Source organism: Patagioenas fasciata, chromosome 2 (genome assembly GCF_037038585.1).
Source record: "Patagioenas fasciata isolate bPatFas1 chromosome 2, bPatFas1.hap1, whole genome shotgun sequence".
Lineage (NCBI taxonomy): Eukaryota > Metazoa > Chordata > Aves > Columbiformes > Columbidae > Patagioenas > Patagioenas fasciata.
The window spans coordinates 133,624,113-133,641,197 of NC_092521.1; the positions used below are offsets into that span (position 1 = coordinate 133,624,113).

The 17,085-nt window shown below is 46.3% G+C and overlaps 3 protein-coding genes across 6 annotated transcripts in view; all 3 read left to right on the plus strand.

Moving 5' to 3' along the window:
- The window catches only part of HOXA3 (homeobox A3), a 44,582-nt gene that overhangs the window by 7,596 nt on the left and 19,901 nt on the right, over positions 1-17,085 (plus strand). For 2 of the 4 annotated variants that reach the window (XM_071805007.1, XM_071805009.1), the window contains exon 2: positions 4,281-4,386. The exons of the other annotated variants lie outside the window; for them this stretch is intronic. The gene's annotated coding sequence lies outside the window, so the exon portion shown is untranslated. The remainder of the gene's footprint in view (positions 1-4,280; positions 4,387-17,085) is intronic. 4 annotated transcript variants of the gene reach the window in all.
- HOXA5 (homeobox A5) lies at positions 585-3,399 on the plus strand. Its single transcript, XM_065830739.2, has 2 exons — positions 585-1,356; positions 2,325-3,399. Exons 1-2 carry the CDS (start codon positions 795-797, stop codon positions 2,573-2,575), a joined length of 813 nt encoding a protein of 270 aa, XP_065686811.1. The 5' UTR covers positions 585-794; the 3' UTR covers positions 2,576-3,399.
- HOXA4 (homeobox A4) lies at positions 14,263-16,541 on the plus strand. Its single transcript, XM_065830738.2, has 2 exons — positions 14,263-14,906; positions 15,389-16,541. Exons 1-2 carry the CDS (start codon positions 14,336-14,338, stop codon positions 15,715-15,717), a joined length of 900 nt encoding a protein of 299 aa, XP_065686810.1. The 5' UTR covers positions 14,263-14,335; the 3' UTR covers positions 15,718-16,541.

Genomic DNA, 17,085 nt, shown 5'->3' on the forward strand with positions numbered 1-17,085 from the left:
GCCTGGAATTTGACCCCCTAGTAGGAAAAATGTTGCACGATTTTTATCTTTTATAGCTACCTGCCATTGCAGATCGGCAGGACCCGGGTGCCTCTCGAGACCTCTGGTACGGAAAAAAAGGGTGGGACAAAAAAAAAAAAAATTAAACAAAAAATCTATAAAATGGACATATGCGTTGCCAGCATCCGAGGAGGTATCATGTAGGGTTTGTAAACTGGTGTAAATAAGCCTCGCCCGGAGCAGAAAACGGGCACAAAGCGTAGCACACAGGGCTCTCCGGCGGCCGGGCGGGGAGAACGAGCCCCGCCGGCCCCACCGCCTCTCCGCCCGCTCCCGGTGCCGCTGGTGGCTGCAGTGGCGCCGGGCGCAGTGGTGGCTCTCCCCGCTCCGCGCCTCTCCGCACCGCTTCGCGCCACCGTCGGGGGCCGTCACCCCGGGCCGACCCCGCGGAGCCGCCGCCATCTCCCGCGCCGCCAGCGGGTGGCGCTGGAGGCCGGCGGACGGGCGGGCGGTGGCGGCGGCGGCGCGCAGCGGCGGCGCGCCCCGGGCCGCCCGCGCCCTCCCAGCTCCCCCACCAGTGCACGAGTTTACCTCTAGAGGTCATCAGGCAGGATTTACGACTGGACAACAAAAGCACGTGATGTGAAGCCGTACCCCATATTTGGGTGCCTACGTAGGAGGGAACCAAGTACATGTCCCAGTCATTTCCATAATTCATCATAAATTGTGCAAGGGTGCTATAGACGCACAAAACGACCAAGAGCCACAAATCAAGCACACATATCAAAAAACAAATGAGCTCTTATTTTGTAAACTCATTTTGCGGTCGCTATCCAAATGGCCCGGACTACCAGTTACATAATTATGGAGATCACAGCTCGGTGAGCGAGCAATACAGGGACTCCGCCAGCATGCACTCCGGCAGGTACGGATACGGCTACAATGGCATGGACCTCAGCGTCGGGCGCTCTGCTTCCACCCACTTTGGTGCCAATGAGAGACCCCGCAGTTACCCGGCCAACACCACCTCTGCCTCGACAGAGCCCAGGTACAACCAGTCCGCGACGGCTTCCCACTCGCCTCCCCCTGACCCTCTGCCCTGCACCGCCGTGGCCGGTTCGCCTGTCAGCGAGAGTCACCACGGGGTGAAAAACTCCCTCGCCAACTCCACCAGCACTTCGTCCAATTCCAGCAGCAACACGCACATCAGCAGAGACGGGGTTGGCACCTCGTCTGGGACTGAGGAAGACACTCCAGCAAGCAGCGAGCAGGCAAGTGCCCCGACCGACCAAAGCACAGCCCAGCCTTCACAGCCCCAGATCTACCCCTGGATGCGAAAACTGCACATAAGTCATGGTAAAGCAAATACCCTGTTCTTTCTTTATTTCTCTGGAGGAAAAGGAGGATTTAATGTAAACCGGGTGGCTGCGCCGAGCAAGGTCGGGGAGAGGGGGAAAGGGGGAGAGGAGGGCGTGAGAACAGGCAACCTCCGCGAACAGCATAACTATGCTCGCAGGGAAGTATGCTCTCTTCTCCGGGCAAGCCCTCCCCCAAAAGAAAAAAACCTCCCGGCCCCAAAAACCCAGCCCGCCCGGCTCCCAGCACCGGCCCCGGCGGGCAGCGGGGGAGCAGAAAGCGCCTTTCCGAAGGAGGATCGGAAGCCGAGGCTGCTCCCGGCTCTCCTCTGCAAGGGGAATCCTCCAGCGGGAGCGGCGCGGCTGACCCCATTTATTTTGCCGAGCCATATTAAAAAGAGAATAGGAGAGGGCGAAGAGGGCAGTTTTCACTGCTGGGAAGCCGTGGGGGAGGGGGGACAGTCGCCCCAAACTCCGGGGGAACAAGCTTGAGGGGCGCGGGGAAGCGGAGCAACTTTCAGCCCCGGCTACCTGCCCTGTCCTTGCTGCTGGGGGAGCGACCGGGGGCTCGCTGTTTCCTAGAGCCTTCCCCAGCTCAGCCGTGGGAAAGGACTGCACGCCTCAGCTTTTCTCTCCCAGCCCTGAAAGCTAGCTAGCAGCAGAGGCATGCTACAAACCGGCTTATCTAAGGGAGAGGTGGGGGAAGACAGCCTTAAAAAAACCCCCAATAAATCTATTTTAGAAATCGAACCCCAAATCCAAGCGAAAACTTACCGAGACCACCAAATCCCCCTCCCCCAAATCGTTCCTAAAAGGGTCTGGAGGGGGAAACTTGTTGAGCGTTTATCCAAACCAGAAACAGAACCAAGAAGGACTGAGAATAACGGTCCTGGTCCATAGTAGTTACAATAAGACACGAAGGCTCCGAGTGGCTGCTGAGAATCTAAATCATGTACTTTTCTCTTCCAGACAACATAGGGGGACCAGAAGGGAAAAGGGCTCGGACTGCTTACACCCGCTATCAGACCTTGGAGCTGGAAAAGGAATTTCACTTCAATAGATACCTGACCCGCAGAAGAAGGATTGAAATAGCACATGCTCTTTGCCTCTCAGAGAGACAAATAAAGATCTGGTTCCAAAACAGGAGAATGAAATGGAAAAAGGATAATAAGCTGAAAAGTATGAGCATGGCAGCTGCAGGAGGGGCATTCCGTCCCTAAGCGTTTGATCAATTAAAAGTACTGAGCAGTATTAGCTGACCCTGCGTCTCATGTCAGTACTAAGTTGACTTTCTAAAACTTCCTTGTGTTACTTCTGTGAAGAAACCCTGTTATTGTCGCCCTTATTCATCTTTTAATCATGAGCCTGTTTATTACCATTCTCTCGCGTGTATAAGTAGATCTGCTTTTATCGTACATTTCTTTGTCTTGAATGGCTTTGTCTTGAAAAAAATAATAGATGTTTTAACTTATTTATATGAAGCGAGCTGTGTTACTTGAAGTAACTGTTAAAACAAAACAAAAAATAACAAAAAAGAACAAAAAAAAAAAAGGTTAAAATAAAAAAGAGAGAGAGAAAGAAACCCTCCCCCGGTTTAGTACAAATGTTATGTGTTGCACTCAACCTGCTTAACTGTGCATGTGTGGTCAAGTGTTAATGTCTGTATAGCTCCAAGCTGTTAAAAATATTTTTATTCAAACTACCTATATAATTCCTGTGTAATTAATGCTGTTGTAGAGGTGAAATGATGAAATCAACTGAACTTGTCCTACGTGTAGTGAATAGTGAATCTGTGACGAAAACTGTGATTCCAAGCAGTATGTCCTTGCTGTGCCTTTGTATATGACTCTTTGCACGAACTCTTAGAAGTGGCTCTTATTAAGCGCAGCTTCTGTGATGTATGTTTTTTGTGAACAAAGTTACAAATATAGTCAAAGTCTGGCTGTTTGAGCAAACTGTGATCAGTTTTTTTTTTTTTTTTTGTATTTGTTTTTAAAAAAAAACTGACTGGAAATCAACAAAAAAATAAACTTTCTATTGTAAAGTTTTTGTGATCTGGTTTGTGCAAAGCAAGAAGTTGTGCTTCTTGGTTTGCCTCTGAAAACAAACAAACAAACAAACAAAAACAACACAAACAAAACAAACGTGCAGAGTGTGTAATAATATTTTACCTGGCTCCTGCTGCACGTTACGAATGGTAGATGCTGCGGTTGTCCGCTACCAGTATTTTCAATTGAAAGTTTGACCATAAGTTCTTCCCCACTGATTTCTCGCTAGGAGGAAAACTGCATGGTAGGACCACAATCAACACCCTTTGTGAGTGAATCAACTGTTAGCTGTTTGCTGATGGTTGGGGGAAAAAAAGTGCTTTGTTAAAACACGCTGCTAACTCTAAGATGTGTTTGCATCGCTCTAGAATTTATCCTGTGGTTTCATTAAGTATATTTGCAAGACAGCCACGTCTAAGTTCTCTGCGCCTATTAGTAATCCTCGCTAGCCACATTCCCACTTTTCACCCTTTAAAAATTTTTGTTTTTCCTCGCTACAATTAGTTTGCTATAAACGTAATGTTACTTACCCCATCAGAGCTTGAATGGTTAACTCTTCTGAGCTTCTAAGAGCAACTAAAGATTTGCACATTTACTGACTGGTTACATTGATGCCTTCCCTTAAAAGTTATAAAACAGTAAACTTTATAAGCTCCAGTTCCGGCTATATGACATTTGGGTGCCAAATGAATAGGGTTTTGTCTATGAATTAGATCGTAAAATCATCCATAGCACAGACAGATAGGCTCACTGGCTATAAAAAGTCACGTGGTGCCATTAAAGTAAGTTTTATGGTTTTGGGGAGTTGACATCCAACATTATATACCACATAACATATAATCTCACTGACGCTGGACTTCATTTGACTCTTTTGCAGGCTTACGTGTGCCTCCTGGCCATTCTAATTGTCAGGTTTAGGGACAGAAGTATCCAAACCACAAGTTCTCAATACTGTATGAAAAATGGCTCCTTGCAAGTCAAAGGTAAGTTCTGTGCACAAGTTCCTTAAAGTTTATTTGTACAGTGGGGAAGCCGAGGCTCCCGCTCGCTCTCGCTGCCTCTCGCCTCTCCCTCTCTCTTTCTTCCTTTCTCTTTCTCTTTCCCTTCCTCTCCGCCTGGAGCTTTTCAGGACGCTCCCACCGAGCCCTAGAGGCAGGATCAACCACTAATGATCCAGGTTGCGCTGCAAATCCACCCCATCCCTTCACTCGCAGCAGCGAGCTCTCTATTTTAACGATCAAATCAAAGTAAACCACAATAAGCGACTTTGGCAGAGATGGATTTTGGGGCCTAGCTTTAATCACTTTGACTACCGCAGAAGATAATTACTTCCTTTGCTCCAATAGACTCTTCAAGTTTGGAGAGGTTTTGTTTAGCAAAGAGTAGTTACTGCAGGCGATTAAAAAAGGGAAAACAAAATAGATAGGGCTTGATATTATCTGGGCAGTGTCTTATGTAGGCATGATAGAGTTGGAGGCGTGCTGATGTGGTAATAATCTTTGGATTGGTGAAAGATGTTGCACATCAGAACTAGTATTAAAATGGCACAGACTGTACTGGAGCGCTTAAGATTCCAATTTCTGTGTTGGGTTGTGCAGAAAGCTTTAGCTATGTGTACATGTCCATCTGTGAGCATGTGGTGTGTTTTGAGGATGCGCATTTATAATGTTGCTGTAACTTTTTCCCAGCTCCTATATGTAATTGCATAAATATAAGTATATTTAAACTATGTGTGTGCGCGCATGCATGTACAAATCGATGTATATGCTTGTATAAAGCCGTGCACATGCATACGTATGTCTAATATTGGTGTATTAATGTATACAAAGGGTGTGTATGTGTTTATACATATATACTTTCCATTGACTTTTTTTTTTTTTTTAAGCGAACCAATTGACTGTAACTTGTAGTATTAATACAAGAGACTACAGGTCATTAGAGTGCTGCAAATTATGAAATACGGGCTTGGTTTATTGAAGATTGTAAATATCCCCCTAGCTCTGCTCTCCCTCTCTGCCTTATATTGCTGGCTGCCATTGTGGGGTAGGCCCCAGCTGCGTGTTTACTTCAACATTCTTTTTATTTAAGTGGATTGTTCTCACTAGAGTGTGATTACTCAGCAATAAACTTTATGGCCGGATTTAACTTTAGTCTTTGAATTTCCAGGACCTGAATGAAAGGGTGAAAGGGACTGTCTTTCTGTGGGTAGCAATAAGGCCTGATGCTTATCCTTTGAGCTGTAACTTAGACGAGTGATCTCAGGGGGTGCAGATTGACTAGTTGGGGGCTAAGGAAGAGGTTTGAAAATTGCCTCAAAAAACCCCCCAAAAAAGTATAACCAGCTGCGAGTATCTCTTTCTCTGCTTAGGTTTGATGTGGCAGAGATTCAGAGTATTGCGTTGTTTTCTTTCATGTGTTACAAACTTGGGTTTGCAAAAGAACAAGGTGGTTTGATGTGAGCTGGAAAATGGGCTTTGTTTTATTTTGCTGGTGCCATCCTGTTTGAAGGTTGTGGTTTAGACTGTGCTACTGCGAGCAAAAATGAGAGAAAGGAACAGAGGTACAGGAGGATAAGGCTATTGTGTACCTCTGCAAGGTCTTCACATTGCATACCGATACCAATTTCTAATTTATTTTCCTTTAAGATTAAAGAAAATGTAATATATAAGTTGGCTCAGCTCAAAGATCTCACAGTTTTACAAATATTTAATAATTTAGAGTCAACTCCTTGTGTAAGATAAATGGAGTCCGAAGCCTTTGTGTCTGTGTATCTTCCTACGAACACTAAACAAACACATATGCATATACTTTACATTAAAAAATTGGAAAGGTTTTAAAAGTGCTTATCCCAATGCACATTTGCAAATCATTTCCGTAATAAACAGCTGGAGATTTTATAGTACACTGGGTGTCACGTTTTCATCAATAGGAATACCAGAAAGTTATTTATGATAGGTATGTATTGTATTATATTATATAATATTATATACCATAAAAATTTGTAGTTTGAGGCATAGGTCTGAAAACCCTTTAAAAGTTTGGGTTTCTTTTATATACGGGTCCTTTTCCAAGAAAAATTCTTCGCTTGTATACGGCAATGAAACTAGACACAAACCGTCGTGATTACTCAATATTCAACAAAACTGCAATATTTGAATTATCTGGTGAATATGCAAACATACACGCACACCCGTCCGACTAATACTTTAGAAACCTGGATATCATTGCGGATTGTAGTTTTTCATTGTCTAGAGCGAAAATATTTGCTACTACGTATTTTTCACATTTTCGAATGTGGCTTCTGGAGCATATTCCACGTAAATCAGTGTACAGAGATTCAAGAACTACGGAAAAGAAAAATATCCTCAAACCCGCAAGCATGTAACCCCACCCGTACTGCAAGAAACTCTCTAACAACAAAAGAAAGTTACCTAGAAATGACAGCTTCTCCATATTTCTGGCCCTGCCCTGTCCTAAGCAGTTGAAACCATTCAAATCCGTAAACGCAGTAAGATTTTCTAGTATTGAAATCTGAAATTCGAACGACCCCAGACTACTGACCTCTACCAAAATATTCCCAGGTCCTAATTGTTTTCCGAGGGGAAATGTAACGGACAATAATCGCTGGGAATCAGGAGAGAGTTCTTATCTGCGCATATTGTTTTTCTACTGTGTTTGGGGAATTAGTGCGTGCGAGTTTGTTTTACTTTAGGCATGGCAAGTAGCGTTCTGCGATTTGAAATATAGTTTACCTAATCCTTTGAAAGAAATACTTGAGTGTAGTGTGTTATGTCTAAGCGTGAGGCCAATTAAAGATTAGGCAATTCTCTTAATCTGTGTAACTAGTGACTTTGCAAGGCATAACTTTCTCTAAATCAGAAGTACAACAATCCGATGGAAAGTCATCCGTAAATTACAGCTCTGCAGCCTTCTCTAAGCCTTGCAAGCACCCTAATTGCAGAACATTACAGGGAAATTATTATTCTGCCATTTCGTTACTTTTAATAAGTGTGTATCTGTGGAAGGGTGACAATAGAGGGGTTTGCAATCTGCTCTACGGGAAATTGAATGGAACAGATCAGGAGGGGCGGATCAGGAGGTTTCGATTTCAAACCCTGGATACTGGAGCAATGCCTTTTCCCTCCCCGCAAATACAGATTTAACGCATTAAATGCAGACATAAATAAACCTCCTGTCTAAGTTAAGACATCGCTTTGCTTTCTTAGCTCTTTCTCTTTTCTTCCCTGAAAATCTCCCTAATTTGTTGCTAGAGTTGCTAGCCAGAGTGCAAAAAATACAGATCCCACAGACGTCTGGTCATCTTTGAAAATATTATCCCTTTCAAACTAAAGCATCCTCACTAATGTCTCTCTGGAAGGCAAATACTCATGGACCATCGGAATCACATGTTCCTGTAGCTGCACGCACAAACAATATCAAATCTGACATAGAGAGAGTGTAAAATTTGCAAGGATTTTGCCTTATAGCACGCATAAGGAATTTTCCTATATCCTCCTCCCCCCCAAAAATGTCTTTTCAATAATAATATTTGCTATGAAGGTTATTGGGTAATTATTGCAATTTTGTGGAACAGTCCTTGCTTGAGGTGAAGTCTGTCTCTGGATAACAAATGGCAGCCCGTGCAGTTCACTGCCAGGTTAAGTAAATGCAGAAAAGATAAATCTGCACACCCTAGGAATCACCAGCAGAGCTCGCTTTAGACCAAGTTCACAGTCAACTCGTTTGCCTAGACAAGGCTTCGCAAACAATTAGAGTTGTTTCTTTATGTTTAAATCAAGAAGAAATGACTAAGACCCTCGCAGCAGAGAGCTGCAGCTTTTCCCCCAACGCTCGTCACTGCATTCCTTCCAACCTCTCGCCCAGAACTTACCCAGCATTTCACCTGCAATTGTAACCATATAGCGCCTTTGAGTAACAGGCTTCCCTCCAACGCTGCCGAAAGGCTGTGCAAACTGTTTTAACAGCACTTTTACATAGCTGCGAGATTGAAGGAAAAAAAAAAAAAAAACAAACCACAAAATAATTAAAAATGCAAAAGTATCCGATTTCTTAACAGCAAGAAGGAAAAATAATTTTAAAAAAAGCCCTTAGAAAGCTGGGGGAAACGACAGAACTATTGAAACAAACAGTGCGAGTCTCTTACTCCTAAAAGAAGCTGCATAGCTTTTGTATATCTTTGTGGTTAAGGGCGTTACAACTGCAGGTCAAAAAGTTGAGGGTCAAAAGTTTACGTTTTGCACCACTCTTAGTCATTCACCCAGACAGAGTTTGATGTCAATGTTATAGCCGAGATCTTGACTATCAGCACAAAAGATAAAATAGCTTTGAGTTACGTGTGTATCACAGTATGGACTCCAGGTGAACCCTACTGGCTGAATGACCTCAATTACCGAGGAAAGGATAGAAAATTCCTCTTTTCAAGAGTAATACACATTGTATTTCATCATGAATTATCAGCCACATTTGTGTCTAAATATCTCGGGTTCAACCGCGGCAGGTAGACACGCGTGTTACCCCCACAGCAGCCGCTGATGCTCCGTCCTTCGAGAGTCAGGTAGCGAAATGTTTCGCCCTTGTTTATTATATAATAACCTGCTTTAAGAGGTTTAATGTTAACCCTTCTCACTTGGAAAAATGGCAGGAAGATAAGATAGGAGCGAAGCTATTAACGCGGATATCGACCCTAGCCGCGCCTTTGTTTTGGTTCTCGTTTCTGCAACGACCGCTAAACTCTGCTTAAACAGGACATGCTGGAGATAATAAGGGTTATATGTTTGGTCCGAAGGAGCTCGTTTAAAATACGGAGCTGTAGGGCCATGGTGTGCTACCGATGGAAAATGTTGCGGAGAAGCTGGCGCCCTGCGCCGCTCCGTGATTTGGAGGGATCTCACAGCCTTCTGGAATTACCCGAGGCAGCGGTTCCCAGCCAAATGGGGAGCAGGAAGGGTTATTTTCCCTCCTTCCACCACCCCCCCGAAAAAAAAAAATAGAAAGTTTAGTGTAATTTATTTACGTAGAGGCTTATTCCGACATTGCTGGGATTTTTTGTTCCTCGGTGTTGAAGCTTTAGCTTCTCCGTTAGGCATGTTTGTAGGGAGATCTAGCCAATATTGGAGGAGATCACAGCAAACGGGCTTCAGCCTGAAATTATGAGGGTGAGGGGCCGATGGAAGATAGGAAAGGTGTGGAGGAGGGGACGTGGTGATGAGGAAGTCCGAGAAAGAAGGCACCTCAGCCCCATCCATGCATAACTCTCTTCCGACCTCCAAGGCAGGAGGCTACACCGGCCTCTGTGTGGCTAGTACGCATGAATTATTTGCCAGAGACACAGCTGGATCGTGGCAGTCGAGCGCTATTTCTTGGGAACAAATATGCGAGAGGTCAGATTTCAGATTAGCCAAAGTGATTGTTGGAGATTTTGCCTAAAGTACCTGCTGAAGACTGGAAAGTATATAACGCAAATGTTTGTTCGGCATGCAGAAGTTGATCACAAGTTGCTGCTGTTTGCTCACTTGTAGCGAGTCCTGGCATTGCACGTTTTGGGAGCCTGCCCTCGCTGGAGATAGTATATAACCTTTCACATCCAGAGTATTTATTTCGAGTAAGAGCGAAGCCTGATAACAAGCTAAAAACCATAGTCAAATATCTGTTTTGTTAGAGAATAGCAGGCGGATTGTTTCCAAGAATAACAATGCGTCTTTGATATACCCAGAACGAAAGCTGTTACTATAATCGGCTTACTCGAGAGTAGGTGACTGAAATCCATTTGCTTCCTCACCAGGACAAATAGTGGTTCGAATCCCGTATTTTAAACCTGGTTTAGAATAAAAATATCAATGAGAATATTTTCAAATAAATTGAAAGTGGGAGTTCGATAAATATTGACTCTTCTGAAATATTGTTTAAATTATTCCTTAAAAAAATAGACAACAACCTGGAGCAGAACAGTTAATAATTTTAGACGAACTCTTTCTGTCCTTTCACTCCCTGCATTCAACACACTGCTCTCTGGCGTGGAAGGTCTGCTCAAAAGACCATTCATTTAAAATCCGGGCACAGATCACATTTTACGTGTGTTTATTTAACCGCGCCAGGACTGAGTGGAGCAAATCCCGCCAACCATTTCGTTGTTAAGAGGAGCCCCGATGCCGGAGAAGCCACCGCTTTTACCAAATACTGAACTTGAGGCAAAATTGCGAGCATTGTCCCGGCAAAGACCATAGGAAAGGAGTGCTCCCGCCCGCGGAGACAGGAGCAGCCTCGGGGGCTGTATCATTCCCAGGAACAAAGGAGGCAATACAGTCGATACATTCCATAACGTTTACATTTTCCCGCGATTTTTTCTTAATTTTCCTTTAGAAGTAGTGACCTGGGCAAAGCACCCCGCTATCTAAAAGACACTGTTATAGACCTTTTAGAAAAACTAAGTCCAAGGCCGAGGTGAACTTCAGGTCACCGCGTCTAACAAATATGAAAATGTCGCCTGGTGAAGGGCACGCCTTGTTATTTAACAAAGACTGTCAATGTGTAAGATTAATAAGAAACAAAATGCACACGGTGTCACTTTTCGGTCACTTTGAAACTTGGGACAGCTTCGCATTCAAGAGGTGAAAGCTGGGGCTAAATATATTCAAAATGGTTCAAATCAAATTCAAACCAGGCTGCTAGTGCGATTCTTCCTCCTCCTACCGCTCCCGGTGGAGGATACCCAGGCACGGCGAAAGGTTGACTTGAATTATTATTACTATTACTATTCTTGTTATTACTATTTTCTCTTTCGAGGTAATGAGGTTTTAGCCGCGCATGTGGAGGTAGCAGTAGTTCTTGCCTGTTTCACAAGAAAATGGGGGATCCCCCTTTTCCCCCTCCTTGGGTATGTATGAGATTGGCTCTTCTGGGTGCATGGAAATCAGCTCTCTCCCTCTCAACTTAATTCCAGTGGGGTCCCCAACTCTTCCTCGGCCAGCATCTGTCGGGAAGCTCTCATTCCTTTATTAACTGATTAAATTGTCTTTCACCAGTGAAATCGAGCCTTTAGCTTTCTGGAAAAATAAGAGACCTGGCCTATTTTCCCTCTCCTTTCTTTGAGAGCTTAGGATGACGCTACAAGTTTGTTAAAGGGAAGTTCCGGGGAAAAAAAAAAAAGGGTTTCTGAGATTGTTTATTACAGCTATAAATCTTGCAGTAAAATGTCGAAATGGCCGTGTGCAAGATAACACTTGGTGGTCTTGGCTGGGTTCTTGTTTATGATAACAAAACCACGAAGACATGGAACAGGCCTTTTGGAGGTCCTGCCTCAGCACATCTTCGCAGACTAATAGAATCGCAAGAAAAAAACAGACTTCAGCTGGGCAGTTAGGTCACCTTGCAGATTTACAGTCATATACAAAATTGCATCCTTCTCTCTGTAAACGAGTGCTAGCGCCCCACGGTAGAAAGAGACCCAGCGAAACAAGTATACTTTGAGATCTAATCACGGTAAATAATACGAAGCAGAGCCCGGTCAGCTCTCCCAATATAGCGCTGAGCTTACAAGCTGGAGACACCACTTGTCGTTGTGTTTTACCGTGGCTTGGGAGCCTAGCAGCCTGCTGTACTGCCCTGGCCACAGTGCCTCAGGACTTACGCCGAGGATAATATTTAAGATAACCCAGTGTAATTCATCTGGTGCTAGCCGGCAGGTATTTGTACGTCTATGTCTGTATGTGTGCGTGGATCTCTTTATGCCGCGAAAATGCTCACTGCTCTTGGTGGGCTTTGGCAATCTTCCGTGTTTTTTTATAATCGTGTAGGTGGGAGATTTATTCTTTTACAATAGGAGTTGCTGTGTTGTTTTATTCGTTTTAAATATAAATAAAACAATCTCCTCTTTCCTGTCAAGTGTATGTTGTTAAACTGTTGCGGCTGTCTCTGTGCGCGTGTGTGTAACCGCATTTCCTCTCCATGCAGAGTAAATAGAGAAACTTATCTGTTAGCCCAGTTAAAGAGTTCCATAGATGTGCTGTTGGAAATGAGTAAGTAAATGTGTTTTAACTCTCTTTACAAATTAGACATTCGATAGGAAGAGGAAATGAGTGATTGTTTAGATAAGTATCCCAGTATACCCAAGTGTTGGAAGTGTTCTAACATATTACAAGCATCCTGCAATGTTCGTGCGTGCATGCGTGTCTGTATAAAATATAAATCGATACGATGTGTGTCTTGTTAGATGGAATATATATTCAAATAGAATTTTATTGCATGTATCCATTATCTATAAAACTGCAAAGGACAATAATCTGAATTTAAACCAGGGTAACTGTTAATGTAATATGTTTAGGAGGGCAAGATCTAAAACGTATCATATTTGCGCTTGATATATTAGATGTATTTTCCCATACCAGCAGATTAGATTACCCATTCAGTAATTATATTCTCGAAGGGTGCGGTAAATATTTCTATGGGTTTATATGCTTTCCGGAAAAGGAGAAAAAAAAATCCGAAAAGTTCCCTTCTAACTCCGAATGTACCAGACTAGCTGACGTTCAATTAGTATTTTTCCCCTCAGAATAAGAGCGTAATTAGTTTAACCATCAAATTTCAATTACCTAAGGTCAGGGCGGTTGCCTCTTTTCCCTCTGAGCTGCAAATATCGTTAACAGTCTCAGTTTTAGCCTCACAGAAGTGCCCGAGTGCCCTCTCCCCCCCCACGCCAGGGTTTGCGAGTTACTTCTGCTAAGGTGCTAGAGATTTCTTGCGGAAATGAAAATTAAGAAATAAACCCAAGACGAGGCATATAAAACCGACAGACTTAAATTCGTAGTTTGGAAACCGCTGCTTCGTGGGGAGGGATGGACGCAGTGAGCCCTGCCATCGCCGGTGGGAAGTATTTGATACCGTCTTGTCCGCGTTCCCCTCCCTTCCCCCTCTCCTCCCCGTTATTTTCAGGCACGCTACATCCCTCACACTCCGCAAGCCACTCGAGGACTTTCCTCGGCCTCCCCGCCGCCTTCATACTAACTTTGGCATCTATTCCTCCGGTTAGCACGGCTTCAAAGATGCAAAAGGCTAGTCCCAGAGCTCCCGGCCGCCCGCGGTCCGCAGCGGCGGGGCGCTGGGGGCAGACCCCGCCCGTGGCCTGTGCCCAGCAGCCGCTGCCGCCCTCTGCCTGTGCGCAGCCCCGACTCCAGGCATTTGGAGATGGGCTTGTTTGAAAGGATTGTGCAACGCCTTGTGCAACGCCTGCCTTCCTCTGCACCACGCAGCTGGGCTGCGCTCCGCTTCCTTGTCCCGCTCCCTACGCTCTCTCGCGGGGGAACGGAGAAACAAAAAGTGCTGGGGAGTTGGGGGGGGCAAAGACTGTCAGAGCTGGATTAGTTTTATCTCGCTGGACACCGCCAACTGCCGGACGCGGCCCGGGTCGGTGGGCGGGAGGAGCCGGGAATGCTGGTGAGGAGCGGACAGGGGGCGCGGGAGGCCTGCAGCCCCCGGCGGGGCGCTCCCTCGGCGAGCAGCCGCCGTCCGGTGAGGAGGCGCAGCGGCAGCGGCCCCTGGGAGCGGTCCCCGCGGTGGGTCCGCTGGCGCGGAGCTGCCCCGCGGCCGCTCGCCCTCCTTCCATTTCCTGATCCGGGGTCCGCGGCCCCGCGCCGTAATTGGCGATGGCGGTCAGGTGGTGATGGGGGGCGCGGGGGTGTGTGCGGGTGTGTGTTGTGTGTGTTGTAGGCGCTCCAGGGGTGGGAAGAGAGGAAGGGAGGGGAGTGCGGCGGGGAAAGCGGGGGGGAAGCTGAAGGCCCAAACTTTGGCAGCGGCGAGCACTTGACAGGAGCGGGAGGGGGAGAGGGAGGAGAAGGAGGGGGAGAAGGGGAGGGGCCTCACCGAGCCCAGAAAAACGACAACGCGAGAAAAATTAGTATTTTTGCACTTCACAAATTAATGACCATGAGTTCGTTTTTGATAAACTCCAACTACATCGAACCCAAATTCCCTCCCTGCGAGGAGTACACGCAGCACAGCGGCAGCGCCGGTAACTCCGCCAGCTACCATCCGCACCACCCGCACGCCCCGCCGCCGCCGCCGCACCTGCACACCGCGCACCCGGGCCCGGCGCTACCCGAGTACTTCCCGCGACCGCGCCGGGAACCGGGCTACCAGGCTCCTGCAGCTCCGCCAGGGCCGCCGGGGCCGCCTCCCGAGGCGCTCTACCCCTCGCAGGCACCCTCCTACCCCCAGGCGCCCTACAGCTACAGCAGCGCCGGGAGCGCCGCCCCGGGCCCCGAGCAGCCGCCCCCGGGCGCCTCGCCGCCGCCGCCCGCTAAGGGCCACCCTTGCCCGCCCCAGCCCCTGCTCCCAGGCCATGCCCTGCAGCGCCGCTGCGAAGCGGCACCCGCCGCCGGGACCGGCACCGGGCCCGGCTGCCCGACGCTGCCCGACAAGAGCTTGCCCGGGCTGAAGGGGAAGGAGCCGGTGGTCTACCCCTGGATGAAGAAGATCCATGTGAGCACGGGTGAGTTGCCCATGCCAGGGGGAGGTAGGGATGCGCCTGCAAAGGAGGGAAGGGAGGAGGGTGCTCCCGGGACCGGGATGGGTCGTTGCATGTGTGGCTTCCCCCCCCCCCCGCCCCCCGCTTCCTTCTCCCTCCGCTTTTCCTAAAAAAAAAAGTGAGAAACCTTTTGTATCCGGGGTCCTTTATCAAAAGATTTACGAGACGCCAAACTGTTAGGGCAGTAATTATAGCCCCCATAAATTTAATTGCCCTGTAGTGGCTCTGGGCCATGTGTCTTTGAAGCTTTTCTTCTAACCCAAATGCCCATCACCATTTTTTATTGCTCCTCGATTGTCCCCACTGTCGATAGGCTGTGAAACAATTTCTCTTGCCGTTTATGTATCTTACGTGAACCTGGTGTCAAGTTATTATATAATGATTATGTTCCATCGCTTCCCCCCCCTCTTTTATTTCCCCTCCGCGTGTATGTGTGCACGTTTCAGTCAATCCCAATTACAACGGAGGGGAGCCCAAGAGGTCTCGTACTGCCTACACCAGACAGCAGGTCCTGGAGCTGGAGAAGGAGTTCCACTTCAACCGCTACCTGACCAGGAGGAGACGCATCGAGATCGCTCACACCCTCTGCCTCTCCGAGCGCCAGGTCAAGATTTGGTTCCAGAACAGACGCATGAAGTGGAAGAAAGACCATAAACTGCCTAACACAAAGATGCGCTCCTCAAACCAGTCCACACTGAGCCAGCAGTCCAAAGCACAGACACAGGGCCACCCCCATCCGCTCGATGGGGCTACACCCAACGCAGCCGCGCTATAAATACGGTTATTATTTTTAAAAAATATATAAATATATATATTTACCTATCTATTGGGGTTTTCCAGCTGCCCCGTGATGGAGGCTGGCCGTTTGGACCAAACAACTGTGTAAAACAAAACAGGAGCAGGAAAGGAAGACGAGACGTGCCCAAGAACGGGCACATGTTTAAACCAAAACCCGGACGATTGTCTACATTGTATATAGATAATGGTTCCATGCCCATCATTTTTTTTCTATTTATGGAAACGCTCTCTTGCCCTCGGTGTAAGAGAGGGCTGGATGCTGTCACGGACGAATTCGCTGTACCTAAGACGGACTCGATTTTTTTTTTTTTTTTGAAGAGAACACTTTAAAAAAATAAAAGACGGTTGAAACAAAGACCTCGTGAGACACTTGTGTAAGGTATTGACTTGAATAGCGCTGTTCCGTGGCGTGTTCGTGGATTCCCTTTGGTGTGAGGGTGCACACGCACGTATGCGCACACACCAACACGGGAGAGAGAACGAACACGTCGCCGAGAGGTTAAAGACTTACGAAAAATGTCCCTTTACGCTGTCTAAAGGAAAATGTGTTATGTATCAAAGGTAACTTAACTGGTTTAAAGTGTAGCCCCTGCAGTAGCTGTGATCTCTTAGTTTTTCTCCACATTCCCTATTGCATTTATTTAAAAAAATGCTATAAAGGCTGTTGCTGTCTTCATATTTGGCACCGTCTAAATCGTTTGGGTCCATGTACAATTGTGGATTTTTGGTGTAATGTATAACAGTGCCAAATGCTGATAATAAAGATTATTCTGTACAAATAATTAAACGCTTGAAACACAAGTCCACTTAGTGCTATTTCATCCACTTTGTACTTGGCTCATATTGGCACCAGGAATGGAAAACAACGGTTGAACGTACTGTTTTAACTGGGATTCATCGTGTCAATAAGGTAATGGTTATTTTAAATAGAGTGCAAAACGTCCTGACTACTAGTTGGCTGGCTGGCAAAAAGAACGCTGTAGGACGAGGGAAGGTGTTGCTTCATTGTATAGGTGAGTGGTATTATCTTCAGTGGGCTTATAGCAGAATTAGTCCGGCTCTCAGTTGCAGTCCGTACAACTATTTTCAGCTGTGTTTCAGAGAAACCGAGTTTCTACTGGGACCCAATAAGGTCCCATGAAGGGTTTTGCTGGAGGAGAAGTCACATATGCTCCCCATGATAACACTTTAAATCTTCAGCCAGTCGTGATTTATTTGTTCTTTTTCACCCGATTATGATTTCTCAGTTGGCTAGCACTTTTAAAGGGGAATACATGAGTGGAAACCTAAAGTTTCTCTAAGCTGCCTTTTCTGTTTCATTTTATTTTCATTTTTTTAAGACTAT

Coding starts and splice junctions, on each gene's coding strand:
- HOXA5 (XM_065830739.2), top strand. CDS start 795: ATGAGCTCTTATTTTGTAAACTCATTTTGCGGTCGCTATCCAAATGGC. Junction 1,357..2,324: donor AAAACTGCACATAAGTCATG/GTAAAGCAAATA, acceptor TTTCTCTTCCAG/ACAACATAGGGGGACCAGAA.
- HOXA4 (XM_065830738.2), top strand. CDS start 14,336: ATGACCATGAGTTCGTTTTTGATAAACTCCAACTACATCGAACCCAAA. Junction 14,907..15,388: donor GAAGATCCATGTGAGCACGG/GTGAGTTGCCCA, acceptor TGCACGTTTCAG/TCAATCCCAATTACAACGGA.